The sequence below is a fragment of the Acipenser ruthenus genome, chromosome 18, assembly GCF_902713425.1.
Source record: "Acipenser ruthenus chromosome 18, fAciRut3.2 maternal haplotype, whole genome shotgun sequence".
Taxonomy (NCBI): Eukaryota; Metazoa; Chordata; class Actinopteri; order Acipenseriformes; family Acipenseridae; genus Acipenser; species Acipenser ruthenus.
The window spans coordinates 19,841,805-19,865,939 of record NC_081206.1 but is presented as its reverse complement, the minus strand read 5'-3'; the positions used below and the strand labels follow the sequence as shown (position 1 = coordinate 19,865,939).

Here is a 24,135-nt window from a genome sequence, read left to right as displayed (position 1 = left end):
TCCACCCCAACTCAACTAGAAAAGGGACATTTTCATCTCAGATATTCCTAAAAAAAATCACCTGGGGGTTTTCAGACACGCTGAGTTCAGAAATGATAACCATTATTTTTTTTTAAAGATTCCCCTTTGACCTGTGACCTTGCAAAGGTCAACCTAAAGTGACAAAGGGGCCTTGACCAGAAAAATCACCCTGGGTGCAATTTAGATGCTACCATCATGTGTAGCACCTCGTTCTACTCGTATTGAACAGGGTGTTTCAGAACAAACTACTAGCAGCACCCTACTCAAATTGCAAGATGAGGGATAACTGACAAGTTTTATTCGAACTTCAGCCTAACCCTTTACCCTGTAGGTGATGTGGGTCCTAAAATATAAGTATTGCTGTAAGAACCTTAGGAAGCAGTCTTCCAAATACTGTGAAAAACTTTTGGTTTCAAGTCCCACCACTGGTCATTAACCCCCTTGAAATTAGAATGTTTGCTATTTGTACCAACTTTAGGCCGTAATAACTTGCATGGGGGGACTCCAAAAAATCACCCAAAGATATGTTTGGACAAGTTGGGTTTTAAAAACTAAATTCAAGTTTTTACAGCACAGTTTAGATACACCTGTCTCTCATCGAAGAAATCAACAACAAATAATAATAATAATAATAATAATAATAATAATAATAATAATAATAATAATAATAATCTTGGCTTCAGTTTCAGCTTCTTTCTAACCACAGGTGTTCTCTTTCCAACAGTGCCAACAACAGCTTAAAATACACAGGACGTTACTGTATAGTATATTAACTAAATAATGCAAGCTTCATATGTACAATATATGAACATGGATAATGTTTTCTGTATAAAGTATTTGTACTCTTCACTTCTGGCCATGTTTTATTTATAACAGTGCATTTAGGTGACCTCTGCAGCTTACACAATGAGGTAACTTTCAATGCGACGAATGAGTCAATCTCGGATAACACCAACCAACCAACAGCAGAGGTTATGCAGTGGCAATGTGCACTGTATGTGTATGGTGACTGTGTAACAGTACATAGTGCAGTAATAATATATGAATACAATAGATATGTTTATGTATTGGCAATAATGGATTGTCAGACCTCATGTGAAGCAGTTCTATTTTAAGCTTGGCTGTATTTACATTGTTGAAGACTGCTGTTCTTTGCATCTTCCGCAGGACAGTTTTGGCAGATCATCTTGCTGTTTGACAAGATATAAGCAGGCTTGAATTAAAAACCTGTGTAGCACTTTGCAGAATACAACTCCTGTATGCAGGCTTTAATAGTACTCCAGCTGAATTAGGATGCCACTTAGCTAGGGCATAATGGCAGAGATGTCTCCACTAATACTGCAATGTGTGATTAATTATCTTACATAGCACATTCATGTCAGAAAGTGAACTCAAAGTTCTTTCCAATGGTAATATAAAAATGCTGTTTCAGCCATGACTCTCTGTATACCAGTAACATTAAATCTAAATACTTCCAGAGAGAGACCACACAACCATTTTGTTTATGGGATTCACATTGTGGCGGCTCCATTTTACCAGTTAGGAAGCATACAAGTTTAATTTGCTTCATTCTACAAAGGAAGGACTGTTTTACATCTAAATGATTTGGGGTTTGTAGGTCTTTAGTGACTTGTCAGATAACCGAGAAAACATGTTTAAAACTAACAGCAAATACAGGTAATAACAGCAATTGTTAACATAAGGCTTGTGCATTCACATCTGCCCATTCAGTGTCTTCATAAAGCACAAACTGTGTTCAACACTCCATGGCAATCTGATGGCGCACTGCTTTAAGGCAGTCACTACAACACATAATTGATCACATAGCTGCTTCACCCTTTTGTTTCCCCACCAATAACAGAAGTGATTAAACAAGCATAAACATCTGGTGAACTTTGGTGAAGTGAGTTTTGCTAAGTCCAAAAGGCAAGCAAAGCAACTGGCACTAAATATCAAAGCCATAAAGGAGACAAAAACTTCACTGGCAAAAATAACTACCCTATCACCCTCAACGAGGTACTGTAGCACAAGTAATGTCCAGGCATAATGCAGCTCACTAAACAGAAAAAGAGAATGAGGACAGCCACCAAAGTTAGTGAATACTTCCTGCGAGCAAGACTTCATGACATTATCCGGACTACCGTTAGGGGGGGAAAAAAACTGCTCTCTCTCTTGCCTGTATCTTCTGGGCATTTGAATTTTCTTTCCAAGTCAGCCCAGCACACTTGAAAAGCTGTGTCCAATGCACTGCCTACGGTTTCCTGTTGCGGGGGCCAAGCAAGCTGTTATAAATGAACAACGTATGAAAGCATGATATAATGTGCAGTGTAATCCATCTGTTACGATCTACACATTCGTCAGGCAGGGAGATGTAGAGGGAGAAAAATCGAAGGAGTTCTAACAGAAGGCAGAGCCATTTTTCTTTCTCTAATGCAGACCTTTACAATGCTAGACAAATGATGCTACAGGATAAAGCATAGTGACACAATTTCATATCCCCGCTGTGCTTTCCACGAGGGGGAGAGTATTAAAATCATGCAGAACTGTTAATTCAGTACAGACAAAGTTGTAAAATTCAAAGCAAAAGGGGCCATGCCCACAGCAAAGTGCTGACAAACTGGGACGCTTTTTAATGCTCAGGTTATACACAGGACAAACAACGCTAAATAACCGATACATTTACCAAGGTATTGAATACATCAGCATGTACAGTACATCTATTTATTCTAGATCAGATTACATTTAAAAAGAAAACAACTCTTAAGCACTGAGTGTTTGTTTAAGTTGAGTAGCATAGACTAACATTACCCTTGTCTGCACATGCCCACTGTTGAATGTTAATGGGCTTTTTTTTTTTTTTTTAGAATGGGCAAATTGCCTACTCCATATTAAATGTAAGACATGGGCAATTCACTAGCCTCTCATGTCTTTAAACACTGATGTTCACACACATACCAAAACATTTGACTACTTGACTTATCAGTTTTATCTTTCTGTCTGTGATGCCGATTCTGATCCTCACAAACCCAGGTATTTAAATGCCAACATACAGATGCCAAGAAAGAACTGTGACCATCATCTAGAGGGTGAACGATTACCAGTCAGCCTGGAAAGGTTTAATTATGTGCATTGCTTCAATTAGACAGGGTTCTTCTGCTGTGAAGAACATTCAGCACACTACAATCCATCTCCATTGCAGCTTTGAAGCTGAACTTTCCCTTATGTTGCAGCTAGACCTGAACACACACCCCCTCTTCTTTAACAGTAATAAAGATGTACTCTACACACCATGCGTTCAATGAACTATTTCTAATTCATGTCATTTTAATGTTTAATTTGCTTCTGTTCATTTTCCATATGCAAATCAGAGCTGGGTTGGTTTAATACCCCTGGAGAAATTAAATTGGCCCAGTGTAGCCGCATTAGGCACCACCCTGTTGGATTGTCATTCTAGTGTATGTTTATTTGTGATGAATAGTGACACTGGAGAATGAAGTCCTTCATTCTCCCACAGAACAGGTGTTGTACAGGCTGGGACCATATACACTTTCCTCACACTGCCTAACCCTTGAGGGTCCTTTCTAGAGACTGAGGGACTGCATGGCCATCCTTGTTGCTCTTCCACTAGGCAACTGGGCTGAGACCACCAGAACTAAACATTACTTTGTCAGTGACTACTGATGGACTCAAACCGACAATTTTATGGTGAAAAGCTTCCTAACCTATTATGTATCCTTTTCATATAGCCCAGAGGTTCGTCCCACCGGCTATTCCCGTACACTGCTGTCATGTCTAGTTTGTGAATCCCCTTGGTTTGCCTGAACAGCAGCACTTTAACCAACCAGTCTGAAGGAGTTGCAACATCTTGTACATGACTGATGAATGACGATTCAGTAAACAGGATAGTGTGAAAAATTCATGGTGTGGGGAATGAAGGCGATTATATCATCATGTGACCCTCTACAATGTTGTATTATTAACATGGCTCTCCACATTTCTTTTTAATTGATTATCACTATTGCAGAATCTTACAATGGGGAAATGGGAAAATCTCCCCCCCAAAAGTGTTTGAATGTTTTATGTTGCCTGTGATGTTCCAATTAGCATATTTGCAGCCAGTGCGGCATGATCACTGCTTCCAACATACAATAGAATATGAAGAAGCAATTCCTCTCCATACCTTTCCCATTCCTGGGTTGTCCTTGACCTTTGACACAGCTCTCAGAAGGCATGGCGGTGCAGGGGGAGGGGACAGCTGCAGAATTCCACTGAAGCTGGTTGGGTAGACTGAGGGCTCCTGGGAGTGAGGCAATGGCGGGTGATGCTTCTTTCGCTTTGAAGAGAGGTTCAGCTTCTGTGCCGCCCTGTATAGAAAAAACAAAACAAGAGACCTTGAAAACTACCATTAGAGATGGGGATGGGGGGGATTGGGGGGGGCTTGTTTCATGGCTAAAATCTAACAAGGGACTAAAATACTAACAAAGGACCAAATTCCCCCCTGACTAATTTGATTTAAAATGAAAAATCAATACAGTACATCTTATCCTGTGTGCAGAGGTCATCCCTTGAATAGAACACTACACCAATGTTCAAGAATAAAATACATAAAAATAACAATAAAAATACAAACACAACTGGAACCTTTAAGAAAATATTACTGAAATTGCAGAAATATAAAAGCAATTAAATTCAAATTGCTACAATCTGAACAAGGTAAAATACATTGAATCCCTTAATGCTACTGGTGTAAAGTTTCTCCGGTTGCACTTTAAAAAAAATAAATTGTCTCTCCAAAACACAGCACCTGTAGGCCTACACAGATCTAGACTGCACCATTTTGTGACAAAATATATTTGGGGATTTTAAAGCTATTCCTGTGTACTGTCTTTATTTGTGTGATTTATAATAACGTAATATGTCATGTGCAGCGTGTCTCTTATTGTAAATACGACATTAATGCTCACAGCTTGAGCAGCCAGAGTCCTTCAGCTTTGTTTCGCAGCCATCTCGATTACACAATCTCCAAGAGACACCCTACACATGATCAGTGATGTGCGATGGATGAAATGTCTGGGTAGGCATTACTGTTAGGCCACATTACTGGATTTCTTCCAAAAATGATGTTTCGCACAGATGGAACGAACAGAACCAAAAGCAGTCAAGGCCTCAGCTTTTTTTCGTCCCTTAGAAGTGCATATAGAAGAGTAAACAAAGTATGCGTTAACAGATTCTATCTTAATACATGGTATTAAGAGAAGCAGCTTTTGTGGCTATCTCGTTCCTCCGACACAGAGCTTGAGCGTGTAAACAGAAAAGCATTATCGATCTTTCTTTCATTGTTACACAAAATCCAAAACAAAATAATAAACAAAATATAAAAAAATATATACTTTTTTTATGTAAAGGCAAGCACACGATGTACTAACTTATAAATAGATCACAGCATGCAACATACCTAAATATGACAGACATGGCAAGTCTTTATAAATAATGTTAAATAAGTAATAAATCGGATTTTAAACATAGCACACATATCCAGTATACATTACACAGTGCAAAATGTATCTCATACCTCAACAAACATGCCGATATCTAACATCATTCACATCCGCACAACAGCTGTTTGTTGTCATCGCAGCCTGTTTTACAAATCAGCTCACTTCATTCTAATCAGATTTTATCCAAATGCAACATGTACATATAAATATAATGGGCAGATACAGGTATAGCCAGACTGAGACGCACTTACTTCTTTCAGAGTGGAGTTTCAATTGGGCTGTAACTTTTCTTAAATTGTTTTAGCAGCTGTGGCCCCAAAAAAGCCTGCTGAAATCTAAGACACACCAACAAAACAAAAAGAATCTCCCTGTCGCCAGTGAGGCCAGTTGGAATGAACGGGCGATAAAGTTTTGAAAAGTGATATACTCTAATCTTCTGGGTGACCCGTCCACAATAAATGACATTTCTTCATAAAGTTGAGGACAGATAAGGCACGCCTCCCACTATTTCTTTTTAATAGAATATATTTTAAGTGTCTGCATAACCGACTCAGAAAACTTCAACCCTTATCGACATTACCTAGTAATACAGAGTGCTAATAAAGACATACTCAATGTGAAAATTGCTTTCCAAGAAAACAAACAAACAAACAAACAAACAAACAAACAAACAAACAAACAAACGCCTACACTTTGGCACCTCTGAACAAAGAAATGTAGACAACCACAGAATGGACCGGAATCGTTAGCTGGCTTGTGAAAGCAGCACAGCACAGACTAATTCTGCTGAACTGTTGCAGATTACATTGATGCAACAGAATAGCAGCAGACTTGACGAGCAAATAGTGACTAAGAAGTTTTAAGATGGTATTGTACTGGTACATTAATTGGGAACAATATGTTGCATCTAATTAGGGTCAAACCAAGTGAGAACATTAATTAAAAATGTTAAACAAATACATAAATTCGTGTTCTCTCTACATAGTACTCTGGTACCCTCCAGTTTTTCTGTGTCAACCGCCTACAGTAGCAGGATGTTTACTGCATTTAAAATCTGTAATTTAATAGTTGACCTTCTATAGTGCTCTATAATGCTGTAAAAGAGAATGAAACAGGATATTTAAAAGGAAAATGCCCTTTAATTTCCTAATATTGCATGTTTAAATTAGCTTCAGTACAAGTAAACATTTTGTTATTTGCCATTATTTTTTCCACTGAAAGTATAATCAAGGTGGAGTGTAGCAGGATTTTTTACATTTTCCGTTTGCCATTTTTGGCATATTAAATGACTCCACGACATTGAGGCAGTTCTAGAGTGTGGCAGAAAAACAAAGCGACAGACGTGTGGCTGGCTAGACTCCTCACAGAGTGGCACTTTACGTTCAACCCAGGAGGTGCAAACCGCGAATTAACACAGGAACCCATGAATAATTCCACAGCTCAGCAGCTCCTTCAACCACCAGACACAGGGACATCCTAATGCCTCCAATGCCAAAAAAAATAAACGCGTCTTTAAAAATACTCTGTCCGACATTAATAAAACAACAAAATAATAGAGTTTTAAACTGTGACCAAGATTTATATTTTAAGTAGGAAAACAGAAGTCATTCAAAAGTTTAGACTCAAAGGGGCACATATTCAAAATTATTACCATAAGCAAATTTGACGAAACTAGTGCCATACAACTACAAGGTAATATAATTCAAGGTGGAGTTTAACTCCGACACTTGTCTTGGTCTGTGCAATTTTAACATTCTGGTTATTTGAACTTAGTAACGCATCTCAGTGCTTGCATGGTGTCAAGCAGACAAACAGCGACAGTGCATTAGCATGCTGCTGGCGACTGTGAAGCAAAACAGGTTGCCAACGTCTAATTCTCTTTTCAGTGATAGATAACCTGAATTGCATTCCACAAGGAATAGTCCTGTATTATGCATACATAACATACATAGATGCTGAACATATATTGTCATAAAAAATTTAAAACACTGTGTACAAATCCACAGTAGATATACAATATGAAACATCTGGATGACCATATACGGACATATGTAAAAACTTACACATTTCCCCTACTGAAATGTAGGGGATTGTATACTTCAGTCACATATAAAGAAAATATGTGCACACATGGCAGAATTTGAATATAAATGTATATATTTGAAATATTTAATAGATCTGACTATTACACTGCTGCCACTGGCAGAGGAAAGGTGGTATCTGGTTTCGTATCTCATAAAGGCAAGTGTCAGCACTAAGGCGACGTTCTTTATGGAGTCCTATATTGACAGATACACTATCCAAGTTGACTCCATACAGGATTTGAATTTGATGTAGATTTACTCTAAAAAGCACCATTTACAGCCAAGCTTCCCTGACACCATGCTGGGTAGACGGCTAGGAGCTGGAGTGTGTCGAGGTGAACGCAAAATTAGATACAAGTTTTGTGACCTTTTGGCACATAAGATTATGCACTACCAACTGAGCAACCTATAATGAAATTGAACCTTCCTTTGACACTCACTCTGTGAATTAACATGATATAAAATCAGGCTTTCTTTAGGTAGGTACCTGTAAAACATTTTTAAGCCACATTAAAACACAGATGAAATTTTGCTGAGGTTCTTCAGAATTTGCAATTGCTTTTAATGTGTTATGCCACTCTGATGTGTTACAAGCTCTAATTAGGTTTTCCTGTGTGCCAGTCACAGCAGTGTGTGTGTGTGTGTGTGTGTGTGTGTGTGTGTGTGTGTGTGTGTGTCTGTTTGCATATTGGAAAACCTTAGCTGGCTCATTAGTGTCCCGTTCTCAGCAATTTGAACTTCACGGTCCTGCCAGACACCCTCCTTCCACCCCTGAAGCTGTGCAAAATAATCAAGAAATACATGAGCCCCTGATGAAATAATTATTACTTCCATAAAAAGTGTACAGGAGGCGCTTCCCAGGGGAAGGGTTTGTGAAAGGGAGTGGGGCGTGCAAGGGCTGCATTTGCCCATCTACTGCTCACTCATGCAAACAAAGCATTCCCACCGAAAGCTTATGCTTAACCTAATCTACTAATTAGTGAATCTGGTGTAAACACCAAACAGAGATGGGGACTGTTCATTTAGCGTTTTCAGATAGACTAAATAAATACCACTATTGTATTTATCAATAGCCAACAGTAGCAGTATATTGTATTCTGATGCTGTTGATGTATAAAGGCATTAACGGTAAAATGATGTGCTTGTCACTGGCTTGCTTGCACATTTAGCTGTCGACATAGGTCTCTTTGATCACACAACGTGCAGAAAAGCATAGATATATTTAGAAATCCACAGTTTGATCAGTTGCTTTCTAGACATATCCACCTGTTTAGTGACATAAATGGCATCAACTTGGCTATCAGCATTGCTTTGATCATTAAAAGGCTGAAGGCATCGACAGTATTTCTGAAAACACCTTTTGATCTGCACATACTCATAATATATTTTGCCCCCTCCCACCTCCCCTCTTTTTAAAAGATTCCTGAAGGGTTTAGCAGAAACTGTGTTTTTACTGAATAGTACAAATGATAGCAAAGGCTTTTTTTTTTTTTTCTTTAAATATGACTGATGGTAAACATGATGTTGGTTTACAGAGACAACTGCTGTGAACCAATATCAGGAGCAAACAGTGTAAAAGATGTGGGTCTGTACTTACAGTTCTCTCCAATCCATCATTTATTTAGTGTTCATAACCAGTCTGTGAAACCAATAAAACTTTAACTTTCCCATCCATTTCATCCCGGCACTCCATTATCCTGCATGTGTTTTAGAAACATATATAGATAAATGCAAAGCAGGGGTTTGGGGTTTGTCAGAAGAGAGGGAGGGGGGGGGGTCCACTTTGCTCCACTTGCAATCAAGGTTTCCACATGATTACACAGTGACTTGTGACAAACCGCTGAGCTTGACAAAGAAAAGCCGGAGACATTGCAACAGTGGTGAGCACAAGGTGTCAGCAGCAGGAGAGACAAGGTCTTGAATGCCCAGCCTGAATGGGCTCTTTAAAAGTTACTCGCACGGCAAATCGGAGGCAGCAGTGGAGGGGATTCAAAGTTGGGGCTTCGCAGTGCATTTTCCAACCCTTCCGCTTTCCCTTCTGAAAATAAGTGTTTCTCCTTTAGCAGACTCCTTGACAGTATCTCTTTCCAGCACCGCTCCCAAAAGCTTTATTCTCTTGTCCTTTTGTTTTATTTCCCCAACCACCACTCCCTGCCTAATTTGCTCTCTTTCAAAAGCCAGAGAGCTGATGACTGTGCCTCATGCATTCCCTCCGCCACAGCGATAGCTTTAAAAGTAGAGAAAACCTGCCTTCAATCCTCCGGGAAGAAAAATGCTCCAGCTCAGAGCTGCTGAAAATCCTGGCAGCTGTCCTTGCTTCTCCCAACAGCCCAGCCCCTTTTTTTCCCCCTACTGCCAGCTGGGGTATCAATACACTACTGATATCTGATCACTGCACCTTGCCTCCAGTCTCCTCTTACAAGGGAAAAGCTCATTATGAATAGTTTATAAGCCAAAAAAAGGGCCTGTTGTTATTCAGTTTCCTCGGACTTCAAAGAGATTTTTTTAGCTCTTTTTTCCCCCCTGCATAGGATGTCATTAGACAGATGCATGAAATAAGGTAATTAATTATAGATACATAGATATATGGACGGATAGATAGGAGAAAGAGAGAGAAAGATTGATGATCAGTGACAGACAGAAATGCAAAGAAAGAATAAGAACAAGCAGAAAGGCTGGGAGAATAAAGAAAGAAAGACAAACTGAAAACAGCGCTAGAAAGACTAAGGATCATCAAGTCACAAAAGAGAAGCGCGCAAGAAAAGCAGGACGAGGCAGACCAACAAGAGCAGAGCTGTGTTGGTTGCAGTTGGAGATATCTTAAACACTGGCTGACAAACATAGGGAAAACATCAGCTTGGTTTAAGAGGAATCAGCTTCCACCTACTGGAAGTCCCCAGAATTAAAGTATGTCAGTTAGCAGTTATAATACATTCTCACTAGTGCTAGCCCACCTCCGCTCTGGCATGAACACCCCTTGCCATTCACTCTTGTGCCGAATTCAGTAAATATTTTGTGAGGTGCAATAACGCCTACAAACTTGAAAACACCAGTGTCAATTTTCTTGCAACCTTAGCTGAATTTAAATCCAGGCTTCCAGAGACTGGGTTATCTGGTATCTTGTTTTTCTATTATAGATATACTGTAAAATATGACTTGGATAATTCAAACAAAGAATGAATGACCAAAGTATCCCATTTCCATATTTTCTGTTCCAGGGACATTAGCAATGCAACCAGTGGAATGGCTTAAGGTCTGATTATTTCAAATATGACAACTTGTTGAATTATGTTTTTCAAATTAACACTATTCGAACCTCAAGCATTTGTAAACAAAAAAAAACACTAGTAGATACAGTATTACATGAACACCTCTCAGGCATACAAACACAGAGATGGCATGCTTATTGATGAATGGGTAGACAATCAAGTTTAAGCAAACCTTTTTTTTTTGGCTATGAAATGCTTGTGAGGGGGAAGTGGCTTTGGAAAGGTCCATTCATTGAAATCCTAAACCTAATTCCCCCACAATTACAAATTCATCATGACAGAGTTGCAAATTAAATTGATAGATAGATCAAGATAGATAGAGATAGAGATAGATAGAGATAGATATATATTCAAGTAAAATAAATTTCTGATAACATGTAAGATCCTGTTCAATGAAAACAATGCAGCCTTCAATGCTTCGTTATCTGCAGAACATCTATATCCAAAACTCCAAAGAAAGGAGGGTGGTGGTGGGGGTGCTTTGCAAAGCTAGCAATTGCCCCGGTGTCAATAATCTCTCCAGCTCTTTTCAGTGTGTGTCAAATTAGCAAGAAAAATTCCAGACAGTCATTAGTGAGTGCTCCTATTAGCATGTTTGTGAAAATGTGTCTTCCCCTTAACAATCGGCAGTTTGCCCTGGGGCTAATTACCATTTTGGTCCCATTTACTATCCCTGACATTGCCTTTTCTTCCCCTTTTCTCCGCAGACAAGATAACGGCAGTCTAGCCATTCAGCCGGAGCAGATCGCATGGTCTGATATCAGACTATATTACTCACAAGCCCTGCCTCTGCTTCAGATAAATAGCCCATCACTCGCTCATTTGACTGGATAGAAAATAGCTCTCCGTGAACATTTATGCAAATGATGAACAATCTGATCACTCTGAAAAGCAGGGGACCGATTTACAGTCTCACCTCTACCCATATTCTGGGGAACAGACGCGAGGGGGAAGGGGGGGGGTTATAAAGAGCTTTAAAGGCTTAAGCTATTAAATCCAATACTTTCAAAATATTTCTTCCTACATTTGAAGTTTGGCAATAAGTCTGGATGTCCTTAGGTGAAGGCTGTGCTTAAATACGAAGGGATTACTTGCTGAAGGATTGCATGTGGGGTGGGGTGGGGGGGGGGGGGGGAGTGCAAGCAAGGTTTTGCAGTCAGCGGATGAAACATCTATCTGGCATGTCAAATAAAGTACCGACTGTCTATTGATAATAGGTGGTGCATCAAACTCCACACAGTAATAAAGTTCCGGACCAAGTTGACAGAAAATCAATTTCATGCAATTTACCGCTAGCAATATATAAATGGTAAAATACCTACCAGCACGTGATACTACTAAAATTCCAAAACTGTAGAAATACAGCATTGTATACTAACTAACATTGTATAAAATAACTGATTTGATTCTCTTAAAGTGGAATCACCTGTATCCATGAAAACAGGTTTATCATACAAAAAAAAATTATTTTAAACTGTGGTAGTGCTAAATGTGTATATTCCTAGAAGTCTAGCATACTAAATGACACACACATACACTAAGAGCCCAAACCCCTTTATTCAGTGAAACACTAATCTATATGGGTATCACTTAGAAAAGAAGCTGTGTATCTTAAAAAAAAAAAAAATACACATTCTCTTTGAAGACTTGCACCTTTAAGGTCATTGGTTAATGCAAAGTAAATGATTAATCAAAGATGACATCACATTATGGGCTTCAAAGATGATGTCACCTTTAGGTTTGAGGCACTGTTGCTGTGGATAGGAGCTGAAGATCAGGAGCAAGAAGATCCAGCAATGAGGTTGAGAGAATAATAAAACAAATTGACATTCCTGTTCTCTTTAACCTTGAAGAACACACCCAGGCTTGTACATTAGTTCAAAAGAAACATTTAAAATGGAAGGCTCTTTTTTTAATGCCTACCCAATTACCATTAAAGATTGTACAGTATTTAAAATCGAGATTACTCATGACTTCAAGGTAATGTTACATTTTACTCTCAGTGTTATTAGAGGGTAAGTTACTCCCAGACCCAAAACCTGTATGTACGTATGTATGTATGTATGTAATTTATACATGTAATAAACTGGTAACATAAGAAATGATAATGTAATAAAAAGCAGTGTTTGTTAATAATTTAAATGGGAGGGTGGGGAATCTAAGAAGAGAGAAGTCCTTAAAGCTTCAAGCAGCTCTTCACAAATACATTTTTGGAGTAACCTTTAAGGATTCCCTCTTAGAGAAGAGAACACAACCCCCCACTGTAAACACTATAAAAATAAACTGGGTCTTTCCTCCCCCTACTTTTCTTGTTCTTTTCTTTCCATTTCTGCACAGCAGATCTAGGACTGCTTCTTCCCAGAGCATTGCTTTAAATCTACCTTCAATGGAATCCCCATAAGGACTCTTCTGTTATCCTTTAAATCTCCTAACAAGAAGACATGCCTATCTGCTAAGCCGTCTTTACGACAGAGGCTTCTCTTTTCCCAATTAGAGCCAGGAAAATAAGGAAAAGAAAGAATCTTCCTTTCTATTTTTCCCCTTTCTACAAGATCTCTCTTCTTTTTATCACTAGACATGGAAACTGCTTTTTGCTTAACTTGCTTCATGCTTTATAGAAGTGGTCTTGTAAAGGTACCCCAGAGAGTTATTTTTCCCCAAGCTGCACACTTCACAGCAGACAATAAAATGACTATACATCTCATCTAGGAGTGTTAAAAAAAAAAAGAGAAAGAAAGAAAGAAAGAAAGAAAGAAAGACAGAGAGCCTCTATCTCATGGTTGTGTAAGGATACTGGCTGCTCCTGGAATAAATGTAACAGGTTAAAAGGAAATTATATCAATTTCACAGCATTCTCTGGTCAACACCTGATAAAGCTGCTGGAAACCAAAAAAAGTTGGCTGACTAAGGAAAGGCCTTTGTTCTTCTAATACAGAATGACAGGTGTGCTAATCCGACTTCTTGCTAATAAAATAATAATAAAAACTATATCAAATACATTTTCATTGCACTATTCAGAACTAAAGCAATGTGGGCTTCTTTCTTAGCAGCAAACACATCATTTCCACAGGGAAGCACAATACCTATTTTAAATTATTTTAAATACACACACTATCTACACACACATACTAAAGGGTCAAACTGGAAGTGTAAAAATTTTAAATCTCATGTGATCTTATTGGTATTCATCTGTGCCTGCATGTAGTATGGAATGAGAAAGCAGGTCTTATGTGATACCACAAGAGAGGGAAGAAGCTGCATGCTACCACCTAACTGCTGTGTCCAAAGCACATACAACCGTCTGACAAGCTGCCAGTTGATATTAAAGTAAATCATTTTCTGCTTGAGAAGTGAACATGGTAATATGATTGCTAAAGCCACACTAGAGTCAACCCTAAATTGCTTCACTCATAGGTTGCAAGGGGCTAGAACCCCCTGGTGTCTTAAAGAGACAATTGGACTCCAAATGTGAAAAATTCAAATTAAAAAAATAAATAAATGAAAAAAACACTTTCACCCAGTGAAAGAAGTTTTGAAGCTGCTGTTTTTTTTTCTCAAGTCAAATTGAATTCATTGGTGTTTATACTGCATCTGCCCACAGCAGCATATCGTAACCAAAGGCAGTTTTAGCAATAGGTTCTGCGGACATACGCCTAGGTGCAGCAGGTTATAATTACAGCTTTAAGTTCCATTATATTATAGTAAAACAGAAACTGATGCTCTAACTTTAATATTTCAGAGGAAACACCCATACACTGTACATTTATTGTAGGTACGTTATCAACTATAAATTTGAAAAGACACCTTCAAACTGAACCGGACAACAATATTATTTGGAGCATCCTGTATTGCTTGTTTTTTTCCCCAGTTTGCAAATAGCTAAGCTTACATTTTACCTCTTCCTGTCATTGATTTTGTATCTCGTTTACTGTTGCCAATAAGGAGTCCCTCTACATTTAACAAGGTTCTTGCTTGCTTTAGAGACCACCTGCCAGTACACAAATACACAAGTAATTGCTGACGGATCTCTGGGCAGGTTTATTTGCAATAATATTACAGATACAAAACCCTACTTGGGGACAGACTGGGCCTGTGTGGGCACTGTGCTCTAGGTAGTGTTGTCTTATAGGGAAACAAAAGTTAAAAATAATCTTCAGCACTTAAAAATATTGGGGTTACTGGCCATGTTGCCTTCCCACAGGACTCATTAAAGTTCTCAATCCCCAGCAAATGGAAAGAACTTCCAAGGAAATGAGATTATGCTGTAAAAAAAAAAAAAAAAAACAGAAACCTTACCAGGCAGTAACTTTATTAACAAAGTTCACACTCTTGCAGAACCTCTGTAGGTACAGGAATCTATGCAAACAAGTGTGCGTTCACACAGTCATCCTCGACTTTTCACCATTTCCTTAGAAAATATCTTTGTCAAGTACCGGCATTTCCCCTCCTTTCAAGTATAAACACACATCCTCTTTGAAAGTTATTCATTATAAGTTCTGTTTTTACCAGCCCTCCACAGTTCAGTTTAGTCTTCCTGCAGGAACCACTTCAGGATTTCAAGACTCAGTTGGTCTTTCTAGACCCAGCATAGTGTCCAAGCTCTACTACATTAACCTGTTGTTTATTTAAGTAAATGCTACAAAAAAAAGTCACAGTGGCCGTTATATGCAGTTCCATTTATTGCTTTCTTTAATTGCCCATCAATACAAACAACAAATAAATGGATGTAACAATACACCCTTGTGTAAGTGTCTGTGCTAAACAAACTAAGCTGCTCTTTAACCCTGGGGTTACTTGTTTTCCGCTTTAGCTCAGTTTTGCATTTTGAATGGCAAAGAAAAGGTACAGGCAGGCAAGTTTTAGCTCATAGAAACAACTATGGTACTGCCGATTGTGAGAGAAAAACCCTTATTCATTTATGCACGCACAACCGATATAGACAAGCGATACACAACATTAGGACGTGTGCTTTTTGGGTTAACGCCAAACCATTTGGGTAAAAAACAAAACAAAAAAAAACACACTTTAGTCAAACTATCCTAAAAAGACCTTATTGATATAAATAAAGAAAACATATATATATATATATATATATATATATATATATATATATATATATATATATATATATATATATATTTTACTCTCCTGACCTAAACACACCCTGCCATTCAGTCATAGGCCTCTCAAGCAGGGACTGGGAATTGTTCTGATCGGTGATGTGGTTTGGTAATGGCCACTAAAGCTCACTGGGAGCTTCGTGGAAACTAGCTAACTTTTCAATTGTGAGCTTAACTAGATTCAAACTAAGCCTCCAAAGGCACGAGAGGTTGGTGAATTAACACGTGGTACCACCTAGCCCTAACCACTGGATATTTTGATAAGGCGATATATTTTGAGGTAGCATTACATTGAAGAAAAATACCTGTAGTTGAAATGCAACAATTTGTTTCTATTTAGTACAGGCGTATCAACTTAAACTGTTTCCAACTGTTGGCATCTTCTTCATGAGACTATGTAATAGATCAAACAGAAACAAAAGTGAAAATGCAGCTTTGTAACAAGGGTGTTCAAACTGGAGACCCGTCCCTTAAGGGCACATCCCTTTGCCTCTCCTCAGAAGACAAGAAAATCTAACTGTATAATCAGAACCTCTGATACCTTTTAAATTAAATAGACAAAACAGTTTAACCCCCAACACTTGTATGGGCTGAAACGTCGCAGGCCTGCCTAATTAATCATCTGCAAAAAAAAAAAGAGCTATCCTCATCTCTCATTAATCATTTTGTAGCTGGGATGACACCTAGCGATTATTTATTTGTGCAGCCCACTCAGGCTATCACAACAAACTGTTCGATGGCTGCTGAGAACTCCTGCAACTGATTAATCAGAGCCTGGCCGAGCACAGTTTTCAAATACAGACAGAGCCTACAATGTGTTTTTGAATCTGCGATCTATACCCCAGTCAATAAACAATGTGGAAAGGAATATCTAATATAACACACTTGTATTAGATACATCCCAAGTCTTATGGTTGGCACTTTGGCATTGTAGCAACCTCCATCCAGTATAGAATAGGCCAAATAGATCTACTGTGTGTATCTCTGAATAATGTGGCTTATTATAAAATGCCAGATCTGTGTGTGTATATATTTTAACACCATGTGCTTCTACAGTTCTACTCTTGTGTTGCTCACAATCAGCAATCATCAAGTAAATTCAGCAGAAAAAAGTAATATCTTAATTTCAGGTTGGCAAGAAACACCTTTAAAAAGGCACCACAACCTCAACAGTACATCCTTAAAACACTATTAAAATAACCGAATCTTGAGAAAACAATTCAATGTGACATGAGAGAGACTTACTTCAGGAAATAATCCACTTTGTGTCATACGATCTGGATAAATTGGGCGCAGGAGAAATAAATCACGCAAGCATTTTTATTTTTATTTTCTCTCTTTACCTGGAAGCAATTACACCCCATATGTCCATGCTATCAAACACAATGCCCAATTGCCCCTCCCTCTATATTGTACTGAATACATACATGTATAATCTGACTTGCAGCAGTTTGGGCTGCATGCTAACCCAAGCAGAACCAAATTAATCCAACCTGACTCCCCTGATGAAAGTAAAACTTTCTCTGCCTGGATACTTGCACACACACACGACTCCCACAGAACACTGCAATCCAATTGAATAGCCGACTTTCAGCTTCATTTAAATTGTAACAAGCTCCGCGCCCATGTCATCTCACCAGCAAAGTCGTAAACCAGAAATAAATGGGAGAAAAAATACATTACACAGTGATTAGGTAAATACTTAACAGGCTGCCTTGACAATACGAGCACTTTCTATGGTAATTTGTAAGTAAAAGCTGGTGTGTACTTCCAAACAAGAAAAGGAAAGGAAGACCAGTTTGGAGCATTGTTTATTCCAGTACAATGGTACCATCTCATTACCTTTTACATTCTATACAGTATATCTGTTTAACATTGATTGTGATACTGTAATACTGTAGTCTGCTATAATACAGCTTTTCAGGGTAATACACATTGGTACTGTGGTGGTATCAAATTATAATTTCAAACATTTCTGCAAGTTTTCCATAACCTCAAACTAAAATGTATTTAAAAGCATCTCCTAACAGGCAAGGTAAATTTTGAGTAAACCAGATTAGCAACATTTCATGATAAAATCATGCATTTCCACATCTCATTTACAATACAAAACAGGGATTAAGAAACCTTTGTCAATGTTATTCTCAGCATTGGCGCAATAATTCCTGCGCTTAAGCACCTGACACAGGCTCTAGAAATAATACGCTGCTTACAGGACCATTTTCTAAGACTCAAAAGACAATGTTACTCCCTTTTAAAAGCAAATCAACTAAACGCATTCTCATCAAAAGAGAAAAGTCATCTTAACTCCTCTATAACCGAATAAGATTTTACCATTTGGATCTAAAAAAAAAACATGTATGATATATTCTAAGGGTAAACATATGAGAAACCGAGTAGAAGGCACTATCCGAAATAATAGATAGAGATAGACAGAGAGAGAGAGAGAGAGAGAGAGAGAGAGAGAGAGTGTAAATATGGTCCAGAGAGGAGGGCTATATTCATACACACATATACATATACAGCTTTTACCTTTGAAACCAAGATTATTAGTCAATATAAACCCAGTTGCTCGATGCAAATACCTCCTAATACTCCAGCTACAAATGGGCTCTATTCATACTCCCGAGTGCTGGCTGCCAGGCGGATCTTAAAGGAAGGTGGCCGGGTATAAAACATCTAGGATCAGCTCCAGTTTTTGGTATTTGTGGGGGTCTATTTTTGCTGTTAATTTAATCCAGAGGGCCTGACTTTTACTCCAGATAAGGGATTATCTTGTAGTGCAAATAGCCTTTCATAGTTAAGGTATCTGCATGATGTGTAAACCACTCTTAACACATGGCTTGTAGGCATGCAGACTATCCAGGACAAGTTTTTAACTGCTTTGAAGCAGTTACCATTGGGATACCATTACAATATTGTAGCAATCCGTGTATTGTGTTTGCGTACTGTATTCCGTCTTGCTTCTACTGTCTGTGCTGTTAATGCTGCTGTATTGTGTTCCTCTGCCCCCGTCTATTACCTGTAGTTGCGGGTTCGCTCTGTCCCTGTGGCTGTGCGAGCGATCCTGCACACATTGTGCGCCCTGGTTCCTGTCATTGGCTGTTGGTTGTGTGTGCCCATTGGTCCTAGTGTACGGCTGGGGACCAATGGGATAGTTGTTCGCTCTGGCACCCGATTAGCATAAAGGGGCGGGGCTAAGTTATAAAAGGGGGTGTTGCACGCGCATTGTGTCGGTCCAGAGCAAGTGGCTAGAGCAGTGGGCTCTGAAAGAGATCCTAAATAAAGCTTTGAACCTGGAAGCAGCATGTTGTCTCCTTCTGTTTTGTTTACTGCGTGAAACGCTACAATATTATAGCATTACCCTGAATAAACCCCATCATAACCACTGGCAGAAAAAAGGTTCCATGGTTATGTACTGAATTACTATATAATATGAACATTTTACCAGTGTAGTAGTACCAACGGCTCATATTGGTAAAAAGAAAAAACACTAAAGATCATTGGATGAGAACACTTCTCTGACCTACTCCCTGCCCACTATTAGTCCATATCCCACTGCATCCTGTTACCAGCCTACCTACCATAGCTTCACATTTACAATTCAATGCGGCCACCCAAGGCATTAGCGCCTTAACATTCGTACCCATTTTAATATGAATTGGCAACCCACTGCTTGGAAAGAATAGTTAGAGCAATTACATGGCTATTTGCTAAAGATTCCAAGTTCCTGCAATAAAATGCCTCCCCCAAGTTCTGGTAAATGTCTTCAGATGACGTTGCCAAGTTAGAAGACCCAATTCACAGCCCAGACTACAAATCAAGTTGTGAATGACAACTTTTTAATTTATATAAATGCAGCAAACAAAAAGTTACATACCGTTTGAAATGCAAGCTTAAATCCCCACAGTAGAACATAAACTGACGGCAAGGGAAGTTGCTAATTAGGTTAGTTAGTGGAGGGTCTATTTTTTTTTTTTAACTCTTATGGAATTCAAAAAAGGATTCCCCTTGTGAACAATAGCCAATGAACCAAAGAAAAGGATCCTTCATGTTCCTTTAATCTAAACAGATTTGAAGAACCAGCAGCTCCCCAGGGCAAGCCTGTCAAGTGTTAGGGTGGATTCAGTCAGATGCTTTGTTTACTGTCCACCAAACATTCGAATCAAATCTGTTGGAGAGGTCACAACAGCTGCCATTAGCTGCCCTCTTGCAGTAGCCCTAAGCCCTTGACTTTATGAAGCAAAATTAGGCAATTCTATGAGCGATGCACAACTTTGCCATAACTGTATATCCGATAAACTCTAACCTGCTTTAATGTAAACAGGATAGTTCGCGTTCGAAATCCAGGAAGAAACTAACTGTTGAACAACAAGGGCTGGCTTTATTTATGAAATGGCCTGCCAGTACTTGCAATGGGAGCTGCTGCAATAAAGAAGGATGTCTATACAAACTCACTAGCATGGCCAGTAGGCATAACAAAGTCAGATCTACACATGTTTTGGAATCAGGGTTTTGGAAACCTAAGAACTGGAACCAAGTATAAGGCAGTGGAGTGGTTTAATCATTGTGCCCCTGTGAACAGGATGGCATGTGTGGTGACGTCAGACCCAGAAGAACAGACTCCAAAACAAGTAAAGTGACAGTGAATACTGAGGCGCTATGGCTGCGCTCAGTGTTTTATTAAATAATAAACAAAATTAACAGTTTTTAAGTAACAAAAAAACACTTCTACAAACAAAAGGGCACGTTGGCCAAACAAATAGACACAAAACCACGGATACGAGTACCTTCAGGGTTCACAGTAAGTAGCAATCGTTCCTTCTATTTTTAGTCAGACTTACGTCTCTCCTCTAACACTCTCCTCCTAATGAACCTGGAGAGCGTTTTTTATAGTCTGTGGCTGGAACCTTAATTACCTAAGTTGGTACAATAATTACCTTAAGGCTCCAGCCACATTCCCACGAGGGTATTTAGGGAAGGGGTTTTAACCCGATCCCCACCGACTACACAATATAAAAGACCGGCTTTTTCGCCAGTCTCAAAACAGTACATGAAACGGACAGCGCTTCGCCGTCCTAAAACACAATAATAAACACACAAACAAACAAACACAAAATAACACGGGAGGAGGGGGACCCCGTTCTAAAATAAAACAAACAAATACTGTACAGGGCTGCTCGCCCTGTTACAGCCCCCCACCCTGAAAGAGTCAAGAGCTAAGATGGGGGGGGGGGGGGGCGGCGGCAGTGCAGGAGCCTGTGGCTCCATTTATATTTACTGAAAAAACAAAGAGGGGCGGGAAAGTGTGCTGTGCTCAATGAGGCCGAGTAACTACAACAATGGGCCCTGGGGAAGGGAGTTTTGAAGTTGTTCCTAAGGAGGTTAAAGTACTGGCTCTGTCAACACCTACAACTTGATGATTTCCTGCATATGTCACAGACAGTTATGCGACTCTACAGACATTATGCAATGCAAAGCATTTAAATGATGAAGTCTTCAAGGGAAGCAGACTGTAATTTAGTCAGATTTTAGCAGCTGTATATAAAGAACTATGCATAATTCAAATTAAATCATAAATCATTGTCTTAGTTTAATTTACACCCTTTGTTTATGTAATTTGTTGTTCAATCTCAACACAAAAGTACAGTACCATACTCCTGGGACAAATGTAAATATCTTCTGCTAATGGATATACAGGCAGTCAATGACCACAGGCTTACCTCAGGCTCATAACAGCACCCACAGTATCCCTCTTAACTAGTCCACAGGCAGGCAGCTTGCTCTTCAGCATACGTCTGCCTACCATCTGTGGTCAGCTCCTATCCAGTAAGTCAAACCAGTTCCAGAGCTTTGCTGCAGCACTTCAGAACATAACCTCTCATTTCCTTTCAGCACCACGGCTCAATCCGTTTTGTCAATTTGTTACGGACAAGGATTACAGCTGCCAGTCAAAATGTGTCGTGCAAATGGCCGATTTGTTTCTTTCTTCCTTCGTCCTGATTGACAGACTGGTATTATCATTGTTTGTCTCGCACACTGTCCCTCCAGATTTTCAGTAGCTCAGGCCATTTGACCACAAACACCAAGACATATATGTCCAAGTACACTGTCTGAAAGGGAGGGTCATTGGGCTCTCCAAAATGTTGTCATGTTTTGAGCTGGTTCAGAAGTCTTTCAGGTTGTTTGACTCTCAATTCTGTTTTAGCTAGTAGGCTGCAATTACTGACTGCTCAATTCAACTGCTTTAAAAGGACTAAATTATTTGTGATATACCAGTTGCAATGTTGTCCATCTACCGCTGTATGTGTTATTGGTCAGTGTGGGCATGGTAGAACAGCTGGACCATTGTCAGTTAGACAGACATAAGCAAGCCTAGACTTCTTTAATAGTTTTTTCATTTCGATAGCGTTACCATGTTTGATATTTGCTGAAATGTATACAGCATGCTTTTATTCTTATGTGTACATTCATTTTTCAATAATCCTTTCCTTTTTATTCTTTACTCATTTTTTGTGTTTCTATGGTTACTTCCCAAGGTCCTTTAACACAAAAGACACAACCTTGCTGCTCAAAGGAATTGATGATCCTGCAACAACCCTGATCAAAAGAATTTCGGCACCCAGTAAATCTACATCCCTATTTCCCCCAGGCATTCGTAAAGTAACTATGCCAGCTGTCAAAGCAATCATGGAAAGGTGTCCCTAGTAGCAAGGTTAAACGTTTTAGTTTCATGAATTCCATGAAGCGCTGGTTAGCCTAATAAAGCTAGTCTCATCCACATGCTCTTAATGATCTAATATTTCGATCTGGCTTGCTCTGGCATGAACATCTCCAAAAATGATCAGTACCCATCTTTTAGACTCTCGTCATTTGCAGGCTGCTTTTGCAAATAAATTATCCCCCCATGCAATTTACAGATACTAATTGAGCTGTCTGATGCACAGCACAACAATACATTAGTCATTTGACTGTTGTGCGGTCACAGGCTCTGCTATTTGTCGTGCCTTTTCATTAGGAAGGACTGTCAATACGCTAATCATATGCTCAGTCACAGAACAATCAGTGTGGTTAGCCCAAGTAAGCTGACTAGCCCTCCCCATGCCTCATCCAAAACACACACATGCCCACAGTTAAAACTGAGAAGGTGTCTGGCCTTTTAGTAACCTCAATTATAATGGGACTGTTTCATGCTCAGTCTAATGGGCAATTGCTCATCATTGACCCATTCAGGCATTTGTTTTAGGACAAACAATTTGATCAGGAAACGGTTAGAAACACAATGCTGAGGTGTTGGGGAAAATATACCACAAATATAGGAGTTATGCATATTAGATGAATCAGTGGTGAAGCTTCTATAAACCATAACTCATAAGTCAGTATACTAATTGTATCATGAAATTTAAAAAAAAGCTATTCAAAAGATGGTACGATGCCAGGGCGTACCAAAAGATATAATGCAGTTCTATACAGATGAAGCAATGATGTGTGTGGATATCATTGTATCTTGTTTTACTAATAGGTATAAACATGTACACCGACATATTAACCATTTTATGAACATTAAATGCACAACATAATGCATTATTTCACTGAACATGTAAGATAGCATTTGCTCGGCAATTCTTAATATCTCCTCCCATTCTATGGATTGGAGCCTGGAACTCTGTTTTTACAGTAGCAGCACATGCAGTCTCTTTGGAGCCAGAAGCTGAATGACTCTTAAGTTAAAACCAGGAACACCATTCACTCTGCCTCATAAACCACAGAAACTGCAAATCAGATTTATGGTATGGATAGATTTTTTCCAGATGTCGACCTTAAAAGGGGGATAAAATGATAAATCAAATCATTTTGGACATTGGAAGCAAAAGAAAAGTGCTTCACTGCCAGCAATCTGCCTGCATGCTCACATCTGAAAACAGACTAATGTTGCTTCTTCAATGGAACAGAATATTTAATAAAATCGACTTCTGTATTACATTGCAATATCCTATGGATCTTGCAAAAAAAAAAAAAGGGGTTTAAAATGAGCCAGCTCTAGCAAACTAATCAGGTTTAACGTAACCCTCAACACGTTACCAGGAAAAAAAAATAAAAATCCAAAAACACAAGCTTATTTAAAAGTGCCCACAAATTGTCA

General features: G+C 39.0%; 1 protein-coding gene across 6 annotated transcripts in view; it reads right to left on the bottom strand.

Moving 5' to 3' along the window:
- Nucleotides 1-24,135, bottom strand: part of kif26ab (kinesin family member 26Ab) — a 118,087-nt gene that overhangs the window by 25,579 nt on the left and 68,373 nt on the right. For 5 of the 6 annotated variants that reach the window (XM_058991452.1, XM_058991451.1, XM_034058280.3 and 2 more), the window contains one exon: nucleotides 4,202-4,385. In XM_058991452.1, the coding sequence (XP_058847435.1) occupies nucleotides 4,202-4,385 (184 nt within the window). Of the gene's footprint in view, nucleotides 1-4,201; nucleotides 4,386-9,200; nucleotides 9,309-24,135 lie in introns of those variants that run through there. The other variant, XM_058991455.1, reaches the window with a different exon arrangement.